The 25,755-nt window shown below is 36.8% G+C and overlaps 1 protein-coding gene across 1 annotated transcript in view; it reads right to left on the bottom strand.

Annotated features, from left to right (window-relative positions):
- Positions 1 to 1,016: 1,016 nt before the first annotated feature.
- Positions 1,017 to 25,755, bottom strand: part of ESR1 (estrogen receptor 1) — a 110,115-nt gene continuing 85,376 nt past the window's right edge. Inside the window, exons 5-8 of the mRNA XM_010215716.2 lie at positions 20,811 to 20,949; positions 8,443 to 8,576; positions 2,536 to 2,719; positions 1,017 to 1,248 (exon numbers count right to left, since the gene is read on the bottom strand). Coding sequence (XP_010214018.2) covers positions 1,017 to 1,248; positions 2,536 to 2,719; positions 8,443 to 8,576; positions 20,811 to 20,949 — 689 coding nt within the window. The remainder of the gene's footprint in view (positions 1,249 to 2,535; positions 2,720 to 8,442; positions 8,577 to 20,810; positions 20,950 to 25,755) is intronic.

Raw genomic sequence — 25,755 nt, forward strand, 5'->3', positions numbered from 1 at the left:
CGTGAACTGGGACAGTCCCACTCAGCTGTGTCAAACTCATACTGGCATCCTGGCCCTTTTATTTTAGTTTTTATTTTATTTTTAATTCCATAAAATAGTGCTAGATCATGTACATTTGTATAAATTTCTTTTTTTAAAAGACCTGACAGTTTCTGTAAACATCTAGTCTGATTTAAGAGCAATTGTCTGTTATCACTGGTTGCCACATTGTCCTTCATATATACACTAAAAAGCAACAGAATGATTCAGCTTTATAGAATTGGAGAAGATGGGGTACACAAAAATGCAATTTGGCTAGAGGGGAGAGTAAGAGGACGGGCAAGCTTGGTCAGTATGACCTTGAAAGGGAATTGTCTGCTGATGTGAGCCACTAAGGTAAAAGAAACAAAAAGCAAAAATATTCACAGACAGGCGTTCTTTCCTACTGTAGGAAGAAGAGGGGTGGGAATCTACTACCTCAATACTACCTCAAACTACCTCAATGCTTTAAGGAGGCAGTCACTAGCAGTGGAGTTTCACTGTGGCACGTTGAGATGGCAGTCAGCTTTCCAACATCCCTTGCTCAAATACTCCTGGGATCTCTAAAAAACAGTTTCAAAGTTTCAAGCAAGTAAAGGACTAAATGGGCGCGGAATTTGGGATGGACACCAACAAAAGCTACTGCTATGCAGCTACCCATATGTATTGGTGGTATGGCCTATTAATTTATGGTAGTAGAATTAACATTTAAATTTAGATCAGGGCTTACCCAAGTTACATGCAAAGGTAAAATAAAAACACTGCAAATACCAAATTAAGTTAGCTGGACAATCCTTGCTGGCTCTCCATAGCAACAAAATGTCTTCCATTTAGGATGAATAATCAATTTAAGCAAGTGCTTGACAAACACTCAAATCGAAAATACAGGCAACTGATGTCATTGGAGTGTTTACATAGGCGGCATTAGAGTTGAAATGAAGCATGAACTAGGTAGTATGCTGCTGGGTTTCTCATACCATTATATAAGCTGATTCTTTCTATATTGTATTCTGCATATTCTCTTCTCTATTGCTCATATAAAAAGCCTGTAAGGAATGCGATGAAGCCGATGAAGCTGTCAGCTGGCTCCGGTTCTCCTCTTCCATCGGTGCCGTGCTCCTGGCTGCCGGGGCGTGCAGTCGGTGAGCGTCCAACATCTCCAGCAAGAGATCATAGAGGGGAACTACGTTTTTGCACTTCATATTGTACAGGTGCTCCATTCCTTTGTTGCTGTGAGTTTGGATGAAAACAGAAATTACACACCAAATGTGCTATGAAAAAGTTACCAGCTAACAGTAGTTATGTTCACATACATTTTATCTCATATATAATGCAGTATCTAATTTAATATTACAGTTGCTGTAGGCTCTTTTGGCAGTAGAAGACAGAAGCTTCTTAAAAGAACATTTTAGGAGCAGATCTGCCTTCTAAGGGTGGCTCTTTTGTTCTCCTTTCCCTAAAAAGCAATCTAGAGCAAATGAGCATGGCTAATTTAGGCACTTCTTTGATGAAGTGGTTGGGCATACTGCATATGGAACTTCTTTAATTGTACAAATCGTTAAGACAGTAAGAATGGGGAGAGAAAAAGAAAAAGGACAGATCAACAAAAAATGTCAAAATGACAGATACGTCATCTCCTCCAATGAAAAAATTATATAGTTTGGCTTTTTCCCAATGATCTGTTTCAGTCCAGTGTGTAACATCTGTATGTTTCAACGAAAGTAGCTGTGATATTGTACTTACTTACCACTATTTTATTACCTAGCTAATGAAATAGTATCTGTGTTACAACAATGTCACTTATCACTTTGAAAGAATAAAATCTATACTGTCTCTTTGTACTCACTGTTTGTTTAGGCTTGTCACATTACTAACATGCCAGCTACTGAGTGGCTACCTTAAGAGAAAATTAAGTTTGTGAGAATACTGCTGAGACCAACAGCAAATAGATAGTTGCCTCAAGCACTTCATCTCTAATTAGCAAACACCACAGTGCTCTAGACTGGGATTCAAGAGATCTGCATTTTAACTTCACCCATAAAATATCAATAATGACACTAATCTCTTTTCTAAGGTGATTTGCAGTCAAGCCACTTGTGGAAAGTGGCCATATAATATAAAGCAATAGTTTTATTAAACCTTATCTTACAGGAAACTAAGTTCATAGAACTAGGATTCTGTTACCTCATCATTATCTATGCAGCGCTTTTTGAACAGAATAAAGGAGCACAAGACATTAGGAGCAGATACTGCTGACGGCACTATTGAAGAAGCAAAGGAAAAGTAGAAGCAAAAAATGGGGGGAAGTTTATTCCTTTCTCACAGTAATCCAGAAAATTATTTAGCACACAAATTCCCTATGTCTACACAGACTGTTTTTCTTTTTTGGTAACAGCTCTACAGTTTATGCTCCCATTTGTGGAGGAAAGGGCTCCTCCAGGTATGCCTCTGCGTGCCTGCTAAACCCTGCCTTACACTCCTGCAGTACACCAGGGCTGGCCACGTGCTTGCTCTCACCTCATATGCCTGATGTGTGAGAGGATGAGCAGGAGCTGAGCCAGCCGCCTGTGCTGCTGCTGCAGGGAAAGACCCGACTTGGCCATTAAGTGTATCAGAGTATCCGTGATTTTGTCCAGAACACGGTGAATATAGTCTTTCTCTTCCAGGGATTTCAAGGTGCTGGAAAGAAAAGTGTACACACCTGGAGTAGAAAGGAAAGAGAAAACAAACAAACCACAGACAAAAATTACTTTGATAGTAAGACTTGCTCAAGGTATGCCTCATGGTTGGCTTCTTTGGCTGCATTAGACCACAAGACTTGACCTGTTAACCTCCTTTCCCTTCCACTCTGTCCTCTTTTTCCTTCATCACCTGCTTGACCAGAGGCAAGTCTGGCTGCCCAGGACGGGTGGGATGCACCGCGCTGGCCAAAGCAGTCACTGACAGGAATAATGAGAGAGCCAGGCCCTCCAGGTGTGTGGCAGCACACCCTGCGCCATGACCTGGCAGGCATGCTGGCTTCTACACATCTTCTCACCTCCTGGCAATTGGGAGGGATGTGGGGAGAGTCACCACACAGCACAGAGCTGCACAGGAGAAAGCACAAACAGATTAGGTCTCCCAAAGAGAGAAATGAAGGTGCTATCCAGGAGCCTGTTTGCAGAATAAATCAGTTTATTTGTAAAGCATATGGAAACTAAAAACTTCACAGGCTCATAAGGAACACAACCCTCGCACTGACAAAACTCTTGTCCTACTCCAGAGCTGGGTTTCAGCCACTGCAGTGAAGAAGGAAGAGGAAGAAGATGCCTCATTCAAGCCTGGCTCCCGTCCATGGCCGAAGCCACTGTTCTCGGCAGTAGGGGGAAATGTGCCCTACTCAAGGTATACTATATGTGCTGCTTACTCAGCCCAGGCAATCAGTATGTGCAGGTTACTGTGTAAACAAAAAGAGTTTTTATTTAGCCACAATCACCTCACCTTAAAAGAAACCTCCAAACCAAACGAGACCAAATCAACCAAACAACCTTTGAAGGTGCACCCCTTCACCTGCTAACCTGGTTTTCCTTTAAAAGCCATGTCCAGAGCCACCCATGTAAATAAACAGACATATTATCTCTGAAAATGAGAAGCTAGAAATTTTGGACTGGAAAGAAATTATTTTCTAGAGATGAAAACACCTTCAAATTCATCACCACTTCTGTTTTATAGAAAGTGCTCTAACCCAAACACAAGCACAAACCCTTCCACCGGCAGCAACTGTTGTGAGGCACGTCAGCTGCCTAAATAAGAAATGCTGAACATCACAAGACCTCCAGCACCATGATGTAAACACAGGCAGTTGAGGCAGCTCACTGGAACGGCACACTCAGAGCTGTGAAAACAATGGCCAGCAGGATCGAGAGTGCCCAATTTGTCAGCCAAGAAAAAAAAATCCATCAACAGGAGACAGACACAGGAAGAAAAAGATCAAGACAACTAAAAAATGATAACTGACGAACAAACAGCTCAACCTCTGAAAACCATCAGTTTACAAACCATGCAATAACCACTTTTTTTCACACAGCTATTTATTATTTTTTAACTGAAATATAAACTCAACAAAAAGAAATTAAAAGTTCTTTAGGCTTTTTTTTTCAGCTGAATGACTTTTAACCACCCTCACATAATGCCTATTGTCAATACTGGGTATTACAGCTTAGTAGTATCCTGTAGAGAAAGCTTTCTTAAATTTGACTGATAAACCATAATCCGTTAGAGGGAAACATTATTCTCATAATCCCATAGCGCTTCCAGGGCATCTTAGTTCAGGCAGAGAATACTAGTGTGCCCTGGTAGCACTATTCCTTAGCTTAATAGCTTTGAAACCAACAAACAAAAGAGTCCTGTTGAGAGGAATTGTTTCTCACCTAGGTCTAGTCTAGTAGCTATTAAAAATTATAAATCAAAAAAACGCTCAAAAATTGTAGCAGCTTCAGGCAATTGCCAATCCATGACAATAACAAAGACAAATGACAGTGGGTTCTCATTTCTGCCCCAGGTGATTGCTCCTGCCCCAGGCCAAGAACCTAAAATTTTCCCAAAAGAAATTCCAGCTATCCATCACACAGACACACATACACAAAGGGCGATTTGAAAGAAGAGTGAATAAAAACTGTCTTAGCAAAGTGAAATTTAGCAGCCTCAAAGGTCTTTCCAAAGTCTGAAGCAGAAAGAAAGAAAAGCTACCAAGTTGTTTTCCAATTCTATGTCAATATTATAAAATATTATAGGATAGAATTTGAAAAAGCACTGCCCTGAGAGCAAGCATCTGCCTACCTGTCTCTTCATTTCAAAGTTTCAAAGTTATACACAGAACAAATTATCTTAGGGACTGCAGTCTTACCATGCAAGATGCTGTCAAACCATGGTAAAGGACTTTTTGGATATCACTGGTGGGGGGAAGAAACCTTCTTCACCTATTCTGTTGAAAAAGCCCCAGTTTAGAGCATCTTTATGCTTGCCACCAAGCAATTCTCCTGACTCTTCATCCCCTTCCACCATGCCCCATTCCTGGGTGTCTCCATCTGTAGCAAGCCGGGCTGAGCTCTGAGCAAACTTGGCTCTGGACTCATCCCAAAAGAAGAAATATATAAAAAGTGCAATTTAAAAGGAGTTGGAAAAATTAACAGAAAAGTAATAAAAATAGTCACATTAAATAATGCATCAAAAGGTCTGCAGGCTTCACAAAATCAACTAAATCTTTCCATCACTATGGAATAAGTGATTAGGTGAATTAGTTGCTGAGGCAGAAATGACCTACAGCTTCAACTTCAAAATGAAAGGCAATTGCTTTGCCACATAACACCATGCTTCTTCTCAGCTCTACTCAAAAAGCAAAGGTCTTTTTGCTGCCCTTTGACATTTTTAATATTTACTTTACAGTGTTAAGGAAAAGCATTCTATTATTGAGCTAAATCTGTTTTTGAAGAAAACAGTTGAAAAGTTTATTGCTGCAGCTTTGAAGGGCAACTTGCATGCAACAGCACATATAAAATGTAGACAGCAAAGAAGCCGACATTCACTGTGTGTTTTCTCACATTTTCAGTATAATGTTTACATTTATTTGGGTACCTAATCATAGAATAAAATTTAGGTTTGTAGGAAGGGGTCTAGAGATCAACTTCCTGCTCAAACAGGGCTCATTTCAAAGTTAGAGCAACCTGTCCAAACCTTCGGCCAGTTGAATTTTGTGTATCTCTGAGGACATTGATCCTACAGTTCCATTCACTGACTGGTTCCAGAGGATAGTTCAGAGTACCTATGCTAGATAACAGTTATGCAGCTATTATACATAGTCCAAATTATCCTATTCATCTGTCTCTGTAACACAACCTAGCCTCCTAATTTGGGCATTTAAGGGATCTGACAGCCAGAATCTTGTGCCCAAATTCCCTATTCCCAATAATTTATTCTTCTGACATTTCTAAAATTCATAGGAATGCAAAAACTAAAATAAAAAGGGAATTACATTTAGCCATAAAGTCTATTAGAAGTGATATTGACCATGCATTTTGTGAACTCAGATATACTGCAATGAGTAAGTACACAAATCAAAAAACATGATGATTCGTATAGCAAAGGTAAATTACTTTTACCATGAACCTGCAGCAGATTTACCTGAAATGTGCGTTCTCATCTATCACCATCAAGACTCTTCTGAAAACATATAAACTTCTGGGCAGCTACAAACATGCATTCATTGTCAAAACAAAACAAAAGGCCCCACAAAATCAGATCACTCAGTTCTGACCTTGTAGCACACAGAGCACCATTGATCTGAAATACTTGCTGTGCAGTTCTGAACCCTGTAGGAGCGAAAAGCTAATACCAGCTAGCCTCTCCCACTGGGCTCATCTCTTTTATGTGCAGAAGCAACTCTGGCTCTGTTTATCTAAGTCCCACTGACTTCACTTGCTGTATTTTTCTCACAATTTTTCCTTAGGGGAACCTTGAAGCAAACATACCATTAATGAAAGTGACATGTGCTTGTAACATATACCTAGCAACGTCTGGCAAAGCATTGACTAAATAACAAATCTAGTTTTCTGGATCAATACTAAATATAGCAGTGGAACAAAAATTCTTAACAGTGTGGGTCAATAATTTCAAATTCAAGACAAGAACCTTCAACACATTTCCTTCAAGCTTCTAATTTCATTTATGTTCTAGCATTAATTCAATATTTTTATAAATCAATTATATATTCTAGATTTATTTAAGAGGATAATTACATTTGAATATATTAGTAAAAAATCTGGAGGAGCATCACTTTTCACAACAAACTAGAAAAATACTCTTATAATTATCAAGAATATGAGAGGAGAACAAAATGTCAGACAGTATTTAATTACAGTTACCTCACTTGGACATCTGAAATAAAAACAATAGCCCTTCATTCTTTATATGCCAGGTTCTTGCCTCAGATGTCAATCTTTGGAAATTAGTGGCAATCACAACAAAAACAGAACCATATTAATATCTCATAGAACATTAAAACATTAGTGAAGTGTTTTATATTTGACAAGATTACTATAAGACGTTGTTGGAACTTTAATCTTTTTCTTTTTTTCCTGAGTAGAGCAGGTCCTAATGTCCGTAAATGAATTAGTGCCTGGTTAATAAGGCAATATCTGGCATGTTTAGAATTATTTGGTGAGAATTAGCTCAACTCGTATTTCATATAGCTTGGGAAAAAGCTATGTTACACAACCAAGTAGAAAAGATGCACAGCCCTCCACAGGTGTCTTATACAGTCAAATACTACCTATGAGTTTAGACACAGCAGGGAAAGTGGAGAACAAGTGTGTAAATCTTCAGAGAGTGATATTAAATTCTGGCATCTCTAGTCATCAGGTAACAGCTTAACAGAGACTTCAGTCTAAAATTTTGATTTTGGTGCCTACATAATTGTTTTTGAGCTCTATTACTACCATGAGAATATTGTGACTTTCAATTCCGCATTTAAATGGAAATTGTCTTGAGTTTTCTGTCATTTTAAACAGAAAAAAACACCCTCCTGTGTTAAATATAAAGTATTTTCTGCCACACTTCACAATCTTGATCTCCTTATTTCAATCGTGATACGGAATTCATCTCAGCTAGCTTCAGTTATTTGATATCTGCACTATACTGGTTATCTAGTCATCTATTTTTATATTTATATAAATACATATCTTTATATATTTTTTCATATATGCCTTTATATAAATATATATGTATTCATATTTATACAAATATTTATATATATTTATTTATATTTATATGTTTCTTTTTATTTTTTTATCCAGGCACCTATTTTTGAAGGTTAGTTTAGAATGATGTTTACACTCCCAAAATATTTACTTCATTTCATAATTTATAAAAGTTAAATGTTTGCATCAAGTTTAGATGTCTGTACTTCACTATAATGCAATCCATCAGTTTTGAAAAACTCAGACACATCTTTTGACATTATTTCCTTTACTTTACCATTACCAAAAAAGGTAATGCATAGGCCCAGTTTTAAGATTAGGCTTTTTTTGGAGGGGGGGGGGGTGTTGAAGGGTAGCTCCAGCTACTTTAGTCTCCCCCAGTCCACACTTTACCATGACCTGCCAGTGCCTAGTTCAAAACAATGAAAATAAATCCTTTATGTTTGCTACACTCTGTATATCAACTCCTTTTTGCATTAAATCACTGGCTACCAAATACACCACTGAACAGGTTTACCTGTTCTATCCCTCTACCCCTACCTGGTGGTCCTATGTAGCATGTATGTAAACATTTCCCTTTCTATTGCTACTGTTTCAAAACAAAAACATCATTCGGTGATAACAATCAGCACTAAAACTTCACGTAGAAGAAAAAGCAATGACTCGAGTGAAAATAAAATGCATCACTTACCAGAATTGAGCAGGATGATGGACTTAAGGCACACAAATTCCTCTCCCTGAAGATTCATCATGCGGAACCGAGCAGCAGTAGCCAGCAGCATGTCAAAGATTTCCACCATGCCCTCTACACATTTCCCTTGATTCCTGTGTGAATAGCATCAAGGGGGAGATGTTCACAGCTTTACTACCACAGCATGAGCTTTTCAACACTGGATCATTCTCCTGCAATTTAATTTCCCAAACACTGTCCTGCAGGCTAGCATTTGATGTCCTAGCCTATGCTTATCTGGCATACATGTGATTACAAAATAATGAATGAATAAACATTCTTTTTATTGCAAAGACATGCCTATATTATAAGCTCATCACCAAGTGGCATTACTACAGTGGAAGGTATGAGATTGACTCAACCAAAACTTCATCTGGAGGACCAATATGTGTTTAAACATCATTTTGATTTCTTTGCTTGTGTTTCACTTTTGTTAAATTGTCTTCTATTTTTTTTAATTTAAATAATTCTGTGTATAACATTTCTAACTAAGGTTTTAGACTTCTTTGTACCTGTCTGCAATCTTTAACGTTCCAAATTGCTCCTCCCATTTTTCTTTTACCTCACTGTGCCTCCTTAGAGCTATTTATGAGCTAAAGAAGGACTTCTGAGGCAAATCTTGTTTATATGAGGATGTTTACAGAAATCACAACCTTCAGGCATTCATTAATAATGGCAATTAATACTACCTTCTGCTCAAAATACTAGTTATCTTAATTTGACTAACGTTCACCTTGTACACATAGCCCAAGCTCAGAATTAATATAGATTGCATGTATTGCATGTATTGAGAATTTTATCTGCAACTTTGCTCAACATTAAATTTAAGATCATTTATATTACCAATATTTTTAGCTAAAACTACTCACTTTTATTAAAACTTTATGGGTGAAAGTTTGATTTCTAAGATTTTAAGTGGTGAGTAAATTTGGTGATTAAAAATACTTTTTTGAAGTATAACTTTTATGAAGAGCTTTTTAAAGGTGTTTACCATAGGAAACTTCCAAAGAAACCTCAAATTATTGGATGGCTATTATTCATTACAATTTATAATTCAGACATAGAGTGAGCATTTCTTAATCTCTTTGGGACAGAAAAAACAAATTGACTACTGGCACAGATATACCTGCCTCAGTTCTCACACTGTTGATAGACCCTTTGGCTAATATCTAAAATCCCATGGCTCCCATTCTCAAAAAAAAATAAAACATTTTTAAACATTTATTTTTTATTTATTTATTTTGGCTGTGTTCTGAGAAAATTCTTTGGAGTTCTCAAATCATTCTTAAAGCTAAAAAACAATCAAAGGAGGTAGCAGCATATCTGCATGTACTTGTGCCCCCATCTCCCTTCAATTTCAAATCCCCATCAATCTTAATTTTGTTCTTGAACTTAAATCTACAGCTCCCTTGTCCTAGGACAGTGCCCACCAATCAGTGACTAGGGCATGTGAGAGAAACTGTTTCAGTTTGCTGCTTGGATAGATGTTTAAAGAAAGCCAAATAATATCAAGAAAACAAATGTAGAGATAATCCTTAAAACAGCCAGCAGTCATGTCGGATAAACAATGCCGATAAAAAAAATAAAATAGCCAATGGCCTGTTCTATTTGGAAGTGAAATGTCAGAGTTTGAGCTCCAGCTCTGTGCCAGGTACCACGGAGATTCAAAATGTGGGCTCCAGAGCAAGTTATTCAGTGACTGCTATAACAGCATTTTCTCTCAGATTTGTTGTTGTTGTGGGGATAGAGACTTTCATTTTAAAAAAAGCAGTAATCTCTTTGCACAATGAGACATTTTAAAATACCTTGTGGTCATGCATCAGATGCAAAAGAGATCCTAACAACAAGTAAGAATTATGGCTAGGTACATTGCAATAGTAACAATGTAATGTAATTTACAGGATCAGTATTCCAATGTCTTTTCAAGTGGTATAACCTATGGAAAAAAATCTACATTCATTCCTGTGCGCTTTAGGAAAATCTTATTTACCTGCTCTAAATTTCCATGTGTGCATATTTCCCACTAACTGAATTCTCATGATAGACTAAATAAAAAAGATGTAAAATTAAGGGATTCTAAGTATCTTTTGATCCCAGTGAAATTCCAGAGAACCATAATTAAAAAACAATAGATAAACCACTTGAGGTGAAGTCAGATTCTTAAACTTAGGTGTCGGGTATGCAAGAAACAATTCGGGAAATTTTGTCTTATTATCAAAGTTAGGCTGCAGATCCAGCCTCACTGAAATCAGGGGGAACTGGAGGAGTTTAGCATCTTTGAAATGGAGGTTTGTAATCAAATATTTTTATCATCTTGGCTACAACACTGATTTTCTTTGTTACTCAAAAGAAACTATTTGAAATAGGTCCTCCAGAGGAGAGAATAACTCTGCTCAGAAGACTCTTTTGCTATTTGTCTCATTTCCTCCTTTCAGTAAGGAGGAGATTTACAGCAAATTACTGGCATGCTATGGATGTAGTGGTGCTATCTCCAGTTCTCCTATTCTGCCTTCTTATTTTTTAACATAAATGGACACTGTTATCACTGAATCACATTATCATGTCTTTATAGCTGCATATCCAATAGAAAAGGCCTGGATCACATCAATGAAAGCAACAGATATGAAGATTGTCTTTATCTTACCAACATGCTCTTGTCTTTCAGCCTTCTGAAAACAAAATAGTAAAGGCATGTTTACTGTAAGATGACAGATTGTATTCTCAGAGGAATCCTTGAAATAGGCTACTGGGAAATGTTTAGGGAACTTAAGGCAACTGAATTAGGTTGTTAAGTTTAATTTTTAAACTGTGTTAAACTAATGCATGAGTAGTATGTGCTTTATAGGAAATTGATAGAATCATAAATCATTCAAGTGGAAAGAGAGTGCAGAAGGTCTCAGACCAAAACCCCCTGCCCAAATCAGGGTCAGATGTGAGCTCAGACTATGCCACTCCAGACCTTAGTCACTTGAGTCTTGAAAACATCCAGGATCAGAGACTGTACCACGTCTGTGGGCAAACTGTTCTAATGTTTAATTGTTTTCGCAGAGAATATAGTGAATTATTTTCTCTATTATATCCTCTACGAATCTCCTCTTTATCACCCCTCAGTCTTCTACCATGTATCTTAATAAAGAGCCTTAAAACCATCTTCGCAGCTATTAAAACACTAGGCTCAGCTCTCCTCCAGGCTGAGCAGGCCCATCTCACTCATCCTCTCTACACACCATGTGCTCCAGTCTCCAAATATCTGGGTGACTCTCCACTAGACCTGCTCAAGTTTATAAACATTCTTTCTGTAATGAGGGGACCCAAAAGTAGATACACTATTCCAGATATGGTCTAATGAGTGTAGCAAAAGGGAAGTAATCACTTTCCTTGGTCTACATTACAGTCCAGGGTGTTCTTTGCTTTCATTGCTAACAGGGTGCACTTCTGGCCCATGTTCAGCTTCCTTTCCAACAGGATCTCAGGCCCTATCCAGCAGAGTTACGCCCCAGACAGTCCCAGCTTGAATTTTGACAGTGGGTTAAGTTTATCATTTTTGTTGCTGCATTTCATGACATTCCTGTCAGCCTATTTTCCAGCCTAAGTCTCTGAATGCAGTCCTGCCCTTGAGCGTATTGACTGCACCCCTCAGTTTGGTGTCATCTGCAAATATGATGAGAGTGTGCTTCACCTCCTCCTCCAGCTCAGTGACAAAGGGAACAGACCAGAACCCCTAATCATCACACACTCTCAGAGATCATAGCAGCCTTGCAGTAACATCATTTAGCATTCTTGGATGTAGCCCATCACGTATGCATTGAGATTTCTCAGGAGATTCATAATTCAGTCATCTTTTACTAATTCACCGCTGTCCTCCTTGAATCCTGCATTCAGGCACTAATAGCCTAAATGTCATTTGTCTTGGCAAACCCTAGATATTGGGAATGTCTTTTACAATAATACAGGATCAAGTGACAGAGAAGTGGCAGGGAGGGGATGGACCAAACTACAACTGTTTGAAAAGATGATGGAAGAAAACACGTTTCAGTAGTGGCAGATGTTAAAATGAAACCCAATGACTACAAGTTGCTTGGAGAGTTCAGGTTGGATAGGCAGAAAAACTTAATCACTAGAATGGTGGTGCAGCCCTGAAACTGGTACCTAGACAAGCTATGTATTTTCCATCCTTGAAGAGATTCAAGACTCGGCTAAACAAAGTCACAGGTGGCCTAAGCTAGTGTTGGCAATGGTCCTGCTTCAAGTGAGAGACTGGACTAAATGATCCCCAACCAACATATTTATGATTCTAAGTGAATTTCTGGAGAAGTTCCAGAGAGAAGTTAGTTTCAGAGGGTTTTGATCAGAAGCAAGAATTTATTACCAGTCTTGAGCTTTTTAACCAGGATTCAAACATGCAGCCAGTACCTAACTATAGAATAAGAGTAAACTTTAAATCATATATGTTGAATGAGGTTTCCTCCACTAATACAGTAGTAAAAAAAAAATCTATTATTACAGCTATTTAAAATATGGCACAGAATACAAAAAAAAGAAAAGAAAAAATCAAATGTTAAATTGACTTTCTTATAATTTGAAACCTCTTCATAAATTTAAGCTTTGATTGTATTTTGGAGAAAAGTTTGAAAGGAACGTATTTCTGTCCATAATAATCTCTATATTCTGAATACACAACCCCTCAATATTTCATCCTCATTAATATATTTCCTTCGCATATTTCTTTTATATTTGGTTAGGATTTATTTATTTTCATTAAATTATTCAAAGTCACATTCAGAGAAAAGAAAATTGTTTATCTATCTAGAAAGAGGAACGCCAAGGGGGAGATACATAAAGTAGCAGCATGCACATTTGTCAGAAAGGTTCCTTCTGCTTTCTTTTTCCTTTTCTTTTTTTGTGCTTTTATTTCCCTGGAATCTTTTTCAGTTGATTTAGTACACTGTTTGAGTAATTATTCCATGTTGTTCAAACAAATACAATATTTCTGGCTACTTATGCAAAAATATGTGCCATTAGTGTCCACATATTAATCACAGTCTAAGAATCACTAACAGCTGGGCAATTGGAGTAGTAAAGAACTGGCCTTAACACAGAACAACATGGAGTCAAATTTTTTTGCCTTAAAGTGAGAGAAACAGTTGCTTAAATTACTTTTGCAATTCCAACTTAGATCTAAAAGAAATAAAGCTAAAATATCAGTTCTGAACATAATTTTGAGGGAAGAAAAGCAGCAGGATCAGATGAACACCCCAAAAGCAAGTTTCTGGGCACCAATGCTCCTGGTTTCTACGACAGAAAAAAAGCAAGAATTAGGATTGAGGCTCAAACGGGCAATTCTCATATTTTCCAGCACTGACAAAGTTATCACCTGAACCTTTTATGATGCCTGCAATAACATAATGATGATGTCTATGAACTCAGAAAAAAAGAGCTGCTGGCTCATTCTCAGTCTGAACAGGAGACATTAGAATAAACCCAGACAAGAAGAAGCAATTCAGTAAGGCTGAGAATGGATAAAGGAAAAATTCAGCACAACCATGATATCCTGGGCCATTTCTGAAGCATAAACGACCTCTGAAAAACTTTTAAGAATTGTATATGTCCTGTCCATTTCAGTATTATTGAAGGCTTTACACAAAAGTAGTGCTTGTCTTCCAGGCAAAAAACAATGTTTTATACATGTTAACCCATTCTATTTAAAGACATTGCTAAACACTTTTTACTCTGTGTAAAGTGAAGCGCCCATATATTTTAAAGAAGCATGCTGTTGGGAAAGCTTCATCACTAGATGTTTTGAGACAAAATCCGACAAACATCTATCAGGATGTCTTAAGTAATGCCAAACCTGTTTTGGAGCATAGAGTGGATTACTTAAGTGGATTACTTCACTTGTGCTGTGAAGATGCACAATTCACAATAGTTTTTCTACAATATTATGATTTATCAGTAATTTAAGTATGAGGAAAAGATTAAATTCAGCAGTGAAATTCTATTTCAGGCCACACTGCATTTACAGGGACTGTGGAAAAAGCTGGGGTGGGAGAGGGGGAGGCAGGGAATGAGGGAAAGAACAGGAAAAAAAAATGAAGCAGAAAATAACAGAGAGAGGCAGAAAATAACTATCGGGAGTAGACCTCAGTAACAAAAGTAAAGCCTAATGATGACTAAAAAGAGAATTGCCTAGTTTATTTTTTGTTCTGTGTAGGTACTCATGAAGTTAAACAGTTAAGGCTGATTTGGTCACAACAATGTACTTGTATATATGTTTACATGAACTGATCAGGTTTCCATCCTCTTTTCCTCTCACTGGATACCAGTGCAAAGAGTCCATCATCTCTTCAGCCTCCCACTGGGTATTTATATTGGTAAGATCCTCCCTAAGCCTTTTCTTCTGCAGGCTGAACCAACACAGCTCTCTTGGCCACTTCTCATATGAGACAAGCTACAATGCCTTAATCATCTTTGTGACCCTTTGCTGACCTATCTCCAGCAAATCCATATTTTTCTTGTACTCCATAACTGGAGATAGCACTCCCAATGTAACCTCATCAGTGATGACTAGAGGGGAAGATCACCTTCCTCAACCGGCAATGTTCTTCCTAATGCAGACCAGGATATCACTGGCCGCTTTTGCTGCAGTAATTCATTGCGAGTTCTTGGTCAACTGGTTTCCACCATGGCCCCAGGTTCTTTCTAAAACTGCTCTTCAGCTCACTGGTCCCCAGCCTGTATTGGTGCATGGGGTTATTCCTCCCCAGGTGCAGGCGTCTGTATTTCCTTTTGTTGAACTTCACGATATTCCTGTCATCCCATTTGTCTATTCAGGTTCCTCTGAACGGTGGCACAACCATCTGACATACCAGCCACATTTCCCAGTTATACATTATCTGAAAACTGGCTGAGTGTGAACTCTGTCCCATCTTCATTAATGAAGATGCTATACAGTCTCATCGATATCTCACCAGTTCTGTGGTTAGACATCTCACTCAACTGGAGTGTTTCTGGGGCTAGATACATTTTTGTTGTTGTTTGGTTTTTTTCCAAATTTATTATGATTTACAACTTTGGATTTACTTGGTACATGTGGATTTGTTCCCTAGGCAACAAAGAGCATCAAGTCACTAACAAAGTGTTCTGAATCAAACATCTGTAATCATTTTCCTTCCACTTTTCTAATAAGTCAATGATAGTTGAAGCACCTGCAATTATACAATGCCAAAAATAATGTTAATTTGCTCAAGAGACAGACTGAACAAAAGTATGATGTCCTGAGGCATTTAGAATATTTTACAAGATGAGATACCAGAAAAACATTATATAATTTCATTTTGTTACCGCTCTGCTGTATCTAATCTTTTGTCTGTCAAAATGTCTGAAAGTGGTAACTGCACAGAACTAACTCAGGAAGACACTGTTTTCAGAAGCTGCGGGGAGCTTTCAGTCCATATCCATAAATAACATAAATTATTCAGTCATAAAGTCATAGTGAATTCCATAAGTCTTTATGCTATTAATGCTAACTACAATTTAAAAAAAAAAAAAAAGAGAGAGAGAACCACAGCCTCCTGCTATTGCTCAGTATGAAGGTGAGCAAAGTGAAAACTCTTCAGTTTCTTCTGGATAAGAAAAAAAAAGAGATGAAAAAGTTCCATCAAGCACTGGAAGGGAAAACGAACAACTGCTGATTCCTCAGAACTGATTAACAGTGAGATCCTGTTCTGGATGGAACAAGCAGCTAAGGATCTAGTTTATGAAGATCAGGATTATTTTCTTCCTATGTGTAAATTCACCTTCAATATTGTGAAGGTCTTCCTGCAGCTTTCATTTGTGTTAATCTGATAACACAGTCATTGCCAAACTTTATTTGATTTACCCACCTTTTTTCCAGATCAGGTATATATTGGTGGATTTGAAATACAATTTACCTGAGAAAACTGATCATTTACTCCTCTCAATTCCTTTAACAATTTATTGAATCTAGTTGATGACCTGGTGATCTTATCCCATGGTACCTTAGTTTCTTTAAGAACCTTTCATTATCAGACTTGTTTAATACTTTTGAAAATCAAATGAGATCTGCCTTGTCCATTTGCTTGTTCATTTCTCCAGAGAACTCTTATTTATTTTTGACACATGATTTCCCTTTACAAAACACATGGTGACACTTTAACAATATGTCATATTTATCCATGCATCCACTAATTCTCTTCATTACACTATATTCATCAGTTCTCCTAGTGTAGACACCAGGCTTATCTATGTGAACTTTATTAAAAAGAAGCACTCTATTTTACATTAAGCTGGTACTTAGGTGAAGTCATCCACTTCAGATAGCAATTCAGCTATTTCAACCAGGAGTTTCTTTACAGTATTGGTGTGAATACCATCTAGTTGGTAAGGCACTTTAGAGTGACATTGCAAGGTTTCAGGTAATCACAGATGAGACTGATATTTCAATGCAACAAACATTTTTTTAAAAAAATCATGAAATATGTCTCTTCCTTATTCCTAAAGAAACATCACATTTTTTTCTCAAAATTACAGCTTACTGTCTGTCCTGAAAAACTTCAGTCCTGGTCTAATGTCATTTTAAGGTTTACTTTTCTGGAAGTCCTCCAGATAGGAAACATCTGGTTCATCCCACTGAAAGCTTATGTCTTTACTTCTAGATTTGTCTCATACAAGTTATTAATTTTCAAAAACAGTATATAAAAGTATTTTTTTGACTGTATCAGGCACTGCACATTAATTGAAAACTCCGTGAGTTTTCGTCTTTGCTGATTAGGCTTGTTTTTCCTAATCTATAACTATTTTCAGTTCAACTTTTTTAATAGCATCAATTGTACACTGTAAAATGAACTAGTTGTATGTGAGAGGCAGACTGCTAGAGGTCCTGATCTTGAATCAAGTGTCAAGTGCTTAGGTACTGCATTAACAGAATAGGAAAATGTGCGTTACCCCACAGAACACTCTATCTAATTACATGGAAGAGAAGGAATAGAAAGGGATAATGAGATGATATTCATCCATACAATGAGCAGAGGTCTCAACATACTGGCAGCTTAACTTTTTTTTTTTTTTTTCTTTTTCTTAATAGGCAAAGAAAAGTTTTCAGAAGGAGTTTGAAGCAAGTCACAAAGTACTGTTTTGCAGATATTTTCAAGGAGTCTTCCTGCTGTGACTGGTTATACAGAGAAATCACAGAGGAATTTATTTGAAAATTTAACAAGTAGACTCTCACAGAATGGGCAGAGTCAGTCTCTAAGGGATCTTTCTTCAAAGAGAAGACGAGCTGGTGTTTAATATGAGACAACAGGAGGAATAAACTGCGAGAACAAAAAATTAGATTTGCTCAAAAAACGGCAAAGCAGGGATATTATTTCAGATAGCTAGGAACAAGGCAGCATTGTATTTTTCTAGGCAAAATGAAAGAAGTTGCCCTAATGAAACTTGTAATTACCCGATACTTATATACAGATACCAAAAACTATATCTTTGAGGCTTTAGACAGAAAGAAACTGTCAGATGTAAGATAAGCCTGAAGAATATGAAAAAAAATGCAAGAGATCTATAAACTAGAGATGTTGTCTGGGAAGGAATGATCAAACAGAGGTAGAGGTGTAGGTATAGTGTGGCAAAGAGCTCCTTATTATTGACATTGAACTTGAACTGAACTCCAGAAGAACACTGGTTAGAGACAGATCAAGGTTTTAGCTTCTGCAGTTGGTGAGTCTGCATTAGAAACAGGAGTGCCCTGTAATAAAAAGTCAACACACTGAAAGTTAAGGATGGAAGCATAGATGAAAGAAAACTGTATTACTGCATCCCTCTTTTCCGTTATTTTAACCATTAAATGGGGTGATTTCATTATTCAAATTGAAAACAGTAATGCGTTAAACAATTTTTACATTCTTCTTGAAATATCTGTTTGAGCACTTGATTCAGTGGAAGGAATCCATTGACTTAAACACACTTTCAATCATGTTCTGTTCAGTCTTCTCAAATTTGACAAAAGATATGCTTTTGCCTTATAACATTCTCAAAAAGCTTCCTAAACAAAGGCAGGACATAGCTAACACATAGTTTTAGCACTAATTAGTACCTCAGCAGTTAATTAGCGTATCAGTTCACCCCAAATTCAGGCACGTTTAGTATTTCCATTTTGGCACATATCCCCACCAAGCAGAGAGAAACAAATATATGAGGCCTTAGAAACACAGGATGTATTATGCTATTTGAAAATGAGAACATAAGACACATATTTATAAACAATCTTGTTTGAAAGTCAGAAAACAGCAAGCTTGTTATGGAGTTAACTGATTTTCACCTCTAAGGTAATGTGTAGTTCCAGTTGCATGCAACTGTTTTCCATGATCAATCAGAATTGGCTGTAACTGCACAAATCATCTACTCCTATTTCATTTCATTCAGAGTATAGAAATTGTTACTTGTTGAAAATGAAGTTTCATATCTTTTCCCCAGTTCTTTCCCTAGGCTAACAGGGCAATAAAGAGTACTCTGGTTCTGTTCACTAGTTTTCATTTTTTTTTATTATCTGAACTATGAAATGTGCAATGGTTGGGTCTTCAGAAGCTAGATTACAATTTATAGTCCAGTTTTCAAAAATATATTGTTTTTTCTTTCTTACAGTAGTAAATTTTACTTCTCAAGAAACTAAGAAATTATTTTAAAACAGTGTTTTCTTGAGGATTTTTTTTCTCACTGTCTAAGAAGCCCATAACTGCAAGTATTTTTCACTGCACAAAATGTGTTTTGTACATAAATTGTTCCATGGCACACAGAGCATGTGCTTCCACAGATAGAACACTGTTTTTACTAAGGCAATAAATACATCTATCTTTATTCCTTTGAGATATTATATATTATACTGCTGGGCACTCTCATTTATATTTCATTAAAATACAAAGTGTAAGATTTTTTTTTTGCAAATAGATAAAATAAACCAGAGGTTTAACGTTGCACATATACAGAAATGAAAGCTCAGTTTCCTACATTTAACAGAGCAGCGCTGCTCAAAATGCATAGCAACAGAATATAGTTAGTAACCCATTAGATATTTTGTCATATATTTCTGGAGCTTAATGAAGCAGTGAAGTAGATTTAAAAGGAATTTAAAAGCCCAATTGTGATATTACTTACTATAACATTGATGTCAGCAATAGTAGAAGAGAATTGGTTCTTCTGCTAATAAGAATTTTGCATCCTTAACCTCTGAAATGTCTGCAGGAGCTGAAGGAACTACCTATGACTTTGTTCCCAACCTCTGCTCTGGTTTCTTGTCCCTCCGAAGGCAGGACAGATAGAGCAGGAGGCACACCCAGGTCTTTGCTGATTCACCACATATTCTAGTTCCTTAGCTCAGATCTTCCTCGATCCACAGTTTTAACCAAGATACCCTCTTCATGGAAGTGATTAATACCCACACACAAGCTCCCTCCTGACAACTCTGTTCTGTGGGTAGTAACCTTCAACAGAGTAGTGCTACCAGGAGCTAGAATATCTACAACTTAAGCACTTGCCACAGTCTTTTGTTGACTATCTCATTCACTTTTTATTTTTTTTTACACTTGTCTCAGGGCTGCAATTTTTCATGACTCAAAAAAGAGCATTTTTTTGTATACACTCAGTTAGCTAGAACACATCTTTAAAGCCCTTTCACTTTTATTCATGAAAAGACTGCCAGCTAAAATCCAAGATATTATTATATGACAGACACCTATTTTTCCATCTCTCACTTAGAAACACCTACAGCTGCTTAACAAGGCAAGATAGAAGAGTCTTAGGACAGCAAGCAGGTAACATTTACACATTTGACTATGGCGTTCAGGAAAAGAGAACCTTATGTCTTCTCTGCAAATGAACAGAACTCTGCCTAGACTCCATTGGGATTTTGTCCTGTAATTTTGGCTGTCTGCTTGGATCAATCAAGTTTAACTTGGACTACATGAGAGGATTTAGGTAAGCAGAAATAATTATCTGAAATAAAGTGATTAGGATTCAGGAGTTTATCCCTCTTAGTTTTGCAACAAACTGTACATATTAGAAGAAGAACTTTCTGCTGCCTTTGAAAGAAAGCACTTTCAGCATCAGGTGACTTTCAGAAGGTTTCTGCATCTACTACATTACCAGAATAACATTCTAGAGCATGTCTGGGGTTTGAGAGAACCTTTTCTAGTCCCAATTATTTTAATCCTTCTTAAATTATGACAGAATGCCAAGCTGAAATATTAGTGAGGTGTCATACTTTGGGTGCAGTAGAAATAAATTTAACTTAAAAAATTAACAACAATATACACACTGACCTGTCCAGTAAGAGGTTAGGTGCAAATAAAAGCTTCCCCGGGTGTTCCATGGAGCGCCAAACTAAGCCGATCATCAGTATCTCTAACCAGGCACATTCCAGTAGATGGACCTGATCATGGAGTGTTAAATCCACAAACCCTGAAAGACCAAGTAGGAGACAGAGTAAACACACCTCAGTTTTGCAAGCATAACGAAATTGTTTAAAGAATCAGGTTAAAAACTTTGAGCTGGATAATCCAAAATAAAAAGCAATAAAACAGACATTTGCCCTCTCTGCATCGTCTGCTTGAGTTTTTTTGTTTGTTTGTTTGTTTGTTTTAATTTAGGTGCAGTGTGGCTCCATCCTACAGCGCAAGCACCACTTTCCAGTGGTGCATCCTGCCTCCAGAACAGGGGCAGACGCAGCACAGCAGCTCCCTTGCCAGGCCTGGGAAGCAGCCACACTGCAGGAAGGAGCAGCAACCTGCTCTACTCCTGGGTTGCCTGGGACAAGATGAAGGCAAAATGGGAAAACAGCTCCTATAAACACAATGATCACTCTAATCAGCTAATCCCAGAACAGTTTTCTGTTGAAATATAATTTTACCGGCTCTGGAACATTCAGTCTATTGCAAGTGCTGCATCTGGGTTAAAGAGAGGCCAATACATTATTTCAAATAAATCAGCAAGCAAATGCAGATCACAGCACAGTTGGAACTCATTGATGAGTCATTTGATTGTATTTATATTGGATTTGAAGGAAAAAGCTGCCCTCTTCGTGTGTATGTTTAAACAGCACTAAAAAGAATGGATCCAAAATGAGGACATGGTTTACAGCAGTATTTAAAGACAAATGTGAGAATAATCATGGAGGTAGACAAGAGAGCATAATGACACTGTCGTTCCTGTGTTTATGTCATGGAGAAAATTATATAATTGTCTGAATCTTACTTTTTATGAACACTACTTTCAGTGCGAATACTGAGTGTCCAAAGCCTGAAAGTCTTTGGGACTACATAACACAGGTTATTAGACCTTAGCATGAAGTATTCTCTAGTTGCATGAACTTGTTAAGAATAAAATATGCAGAAGTTCCCTCAAAACAAAACAAAAAAATATCCTTTTATTATATAGCAGTGGTATGGCTATTATTGATCTTGGTCTCAATTTAATATTTTTTTAAGTTGCAATTAATTCATATCAGTCTTCACGATAAAAGGTACAGGGTAAACTACCACCAGGGTAAAGGGCGCTGATTTGCTTTTGTGCAATGTTCTCACTAGAATTCAGTTTCAAATAATGAACTTGACATACTCTGGAGTAGTATCAGTGGGCAGGATGGGAGTAAAGCATGTGTTTATAAAGGTAACTGCTATGCTCTAAAATACATTTTTGAAATAACAAAGAGGAAGAACAAAAAAAGTTCACAGAAACAATAGAAAATATTTCTGTATTGCAAAACAGAGAATTTTTAACGAAAATATTTGAGAGCTAGTCAGTCCACTCATAAAGAATCTCTCAAAAAATAAACAGCTCTAATATATCTGAAATAAAGCTCACATATCAACTGCTAGGAGTGGATTTAAACAGCTGCATTATGTGTTTTTTTTTTTCTGAAAGTGGAGCTATCACCAAAAAAATGGAGTTTTCTTTTTTTCCCCCCATATATTTTTCCTTTAATATTAAACTCAAACATGATTTTCAGACTTCACACAGACAGAATGATATTTTCCTGAGTCACCAAACAACCTGAAACAATAGAACTGGAACTTAAGCCAACAATGTTGTTAACTTTCAAGCATGTTATCTAATTACCGAATTAAGAAGGGAATGGGCAAAAAAACTCTGCTATTCACATACATGGAGAACAAACAATAATCATTCTGTTTCCTATTAAGTCTGGTCACACTTTCTCAAGACAACACATCACAAGATGGAGTTTTACTCTATGACTGACAAGCACCACACCAGTCCCCTGTGTGGTATCGCACAGTCCCTGGGTGGTATTTGACGCTTGCATTCAGGGCATTAGAAGTCAGTTATATTGCCATCATTTCACATGATTGCACACTGTTCTACTGTGGAATGTTTTCTTTGCTGCAGAAAAACTGAGTTTGTTGCAATTGTGCTAATTCACTTTACTGTAAAACTCTGTTCATTCTACAATACGCTGGGTGCCCAAACATTTGGCAGTACTGTAAAGACAGAGTCATTTCTCAAGTCTAGATTCAGCATAAATGCAAGAACAACGAAAGCCACGGGTTTATTTTCAAACACTGTGCACATTCAATTACTTCTTACTTTTCAGTGGCCCTTTCCCCCAGAGTTTTGCAAAACATAAGAAATAGAGGAATAACATCAATATGCAGTGAAATGTTGCTACCCTTCCCATGGAGGGCAATGGTTATGTGCTATAGCAGAAACTAACAAATTTCACAGGACTCAAAAAATACTTGACCATATTTCTTCAATATGCAAAATTTGACCCCTTTCTTCATGTAATTCAATTTAATAGTGTGGCAGTATTTTAAAAGATCAAACGATCTCACAGCCAACATGTGAACATGTGGGTTCTATAACCCACATGTAGTGTGGGTTATAGAACAGTTAACACAAGCCTTGATTAATACAGGTTTAAATATAATAATGAAGATCATCTGCAAGTTATAGAAAACCTTATCAAATTAACTCAATGGCGTTTTAGATATATTATAAGTTTAGCTGATGAAAGTATTAGTTTTCATAAGGCAGGATTCTGAGAGTCACTTGATTTGGCAATTCATGGCATTTGATAATAACACTGGAATATAAAAAAGTGAATTAGAATATTTTGGAGGACAGGTCTCAGTATGCAATGGTAAAAGAGTAATGATAATCCCCCTTGAACTGATATGTTTCTAGAGAAATCCCAAACAGCTCACTTCTTCATCTTATATAACATTTTTAAAGATGTTATGGGAGAAGAAAAATCAGGAGACATGTAGGAAACTAATGCAAAATCAGGTTAAAAACAGAAACAACCTTGATCCCTGGCTAAATTCACAATGAAAAACATCAAGACATGCATTTAAAATAATGAATATCTGTCATATATAGAAGATATAACAGCAGTAGCTCTTAAAAGATCTCAGAAATTATGTGGACAAAGCTCTTAGGAGGAAGCTGCATCTATAAAGATAATGTGTTTCTTCATAAAAAATCCATGGAAACTTCAAGTGAGTAAGAAAGTTAAATTTCCTGTGTGTTACCTGAGTCTGGCAGCTACCCTTCAAGAAGGAGGATGTTAAATTGGAGAGTATGATGGAGAAACATCAAAATGACTATAGCCTTAAAAAACATGCTCTCTAGTGAAGAATATCCAGGATTTATTTACTCTTTTTGAAGGCAAATTGGTTGTAGGGATTACATTACTGCAATTTATAACCATCTAAATAAGAAAATGTATTACAATGATTGTGGCAGAACAACACCAAGTTGGATTAGAAATGAAGGGCAAACACTAACCACCAAGAAAGCTATTATCCAAGCAGCATACTATAGTGCCATGAGTTAACCATGATTAGAAATGTTAATCAAGATTTAATTGCTATTTTTAAGACATACTCTTGTCCAAGCAAGTTAATTCAGATTAATGCTACAGGAGGTTAAATTAAATAATGAATTAATCATTAGTTACTTAGAACTTGTTGCATTTTAATGCAGTTAAAATTATGTTTAGATGTGCAATGCATCAGTGTTTTTTAATGCTAGCAAGTTTTGAAAGAAAAAGTATTTTGGGATTCTAAATTTTCAGTTATTGTGCTCTAAGGAAAAGAAAAACTCTCACTTCACTGCTGATAAATTAACTGCATCTTATGACTGCACCTACACTTGATTTCATGTAACAGACTGACCTTATAAGATATCAAAATCTCTGTGTGACTGAAAATCACAAGGATTTGTGATCCTTGTGATGCCTTAGACTACCTTTATGCCATTGCACATCATGCACCTGACAGGAGCGAGGCACTTGTGGTTTAAAAGGCATGGCTAGACCATCTGTATTTCATATAGCGATTCTAAAAAAAGGTATGTTTGAGTGACTGTTAATATAGAACCCAGTGATTCTTCCAAAAGCTCTTGTATAAACATCTGAACTTCTGAAAAAACAGGACATGCACATATCTCAGGTAAGGGTAGATGGCAATTAAGTTTATGATCTTAGTGTAGAAAACAAAACAGTAATATTTAAAGCAAATTCATTAACCTTTTTAATCTAAATGCTTCTAGCATAAAGCAGCAGCATTTGCCATATCAGTGACAACATGATACAGCTCGCTCTCTACCAGAAAATAAGATGCCCTAAAGCAGCAGTAGAGCCATGTAGGAAAGACTATGGGAATTCCTACTTCAGCAACAACACTTTATTCTCTAGAAGTGAAGTAAATCTTGGGAATCCAAAATTGTATGACCATCTATATAGATATATAGACATAGAGAGATGCCATATTTTACCAAACAAATATTTTGAAACTAGTAAGTTTGTAACTTAATGACTTTGACCTGGTGAGTAGCTTTGTATTTCATTCAATACAACTTTTTAGTAATAAACATTCTCTTAGACACAATACCCAAGCATTATTACAGACTTCACCCTGCAAACAGAAAATATTTCCTCCACTGTCACCATCATCTGGGGATCATTTAATTGCCATCATTTCACAGCTTCTACTGATACTGTTAGGATGCAGGTATAAAGCATCTATTTCTCAACATATTCTTCTTTCACAAAGTCATAAAGAAATCTTTTTTTTTTATCTGATCCAATTAGAATACTATCTACTTTTTTTTGCCATACTTTGTAATTACTATAATGGTAGCCGAAGTATACATTTTATCTCATTTTTGCAAAAGAACAAGCAACATTGTACCAGGAAGGATGATTCTTGCTCTCCAGCTGCTTTGAAGGAAAATGAAACAAAGCAG

Source organism: Tinamus guttatus, unplaced genomic scaffold (assembly GCF_059628265.1).
Source record: "Tinamus guttatus ecotype Peru unplaced genomic scaffold, ASM5962826v1 Tinamus_guttatus_pri_ptg000716l, whole genome shotgun sequence".
Classification (NCBI taxonomy): Eukaryota; Metazoa; Chordata; class Aves; order Tinamiformes; family Tinamidae; genus Tinamus; species Tinamus guttatus.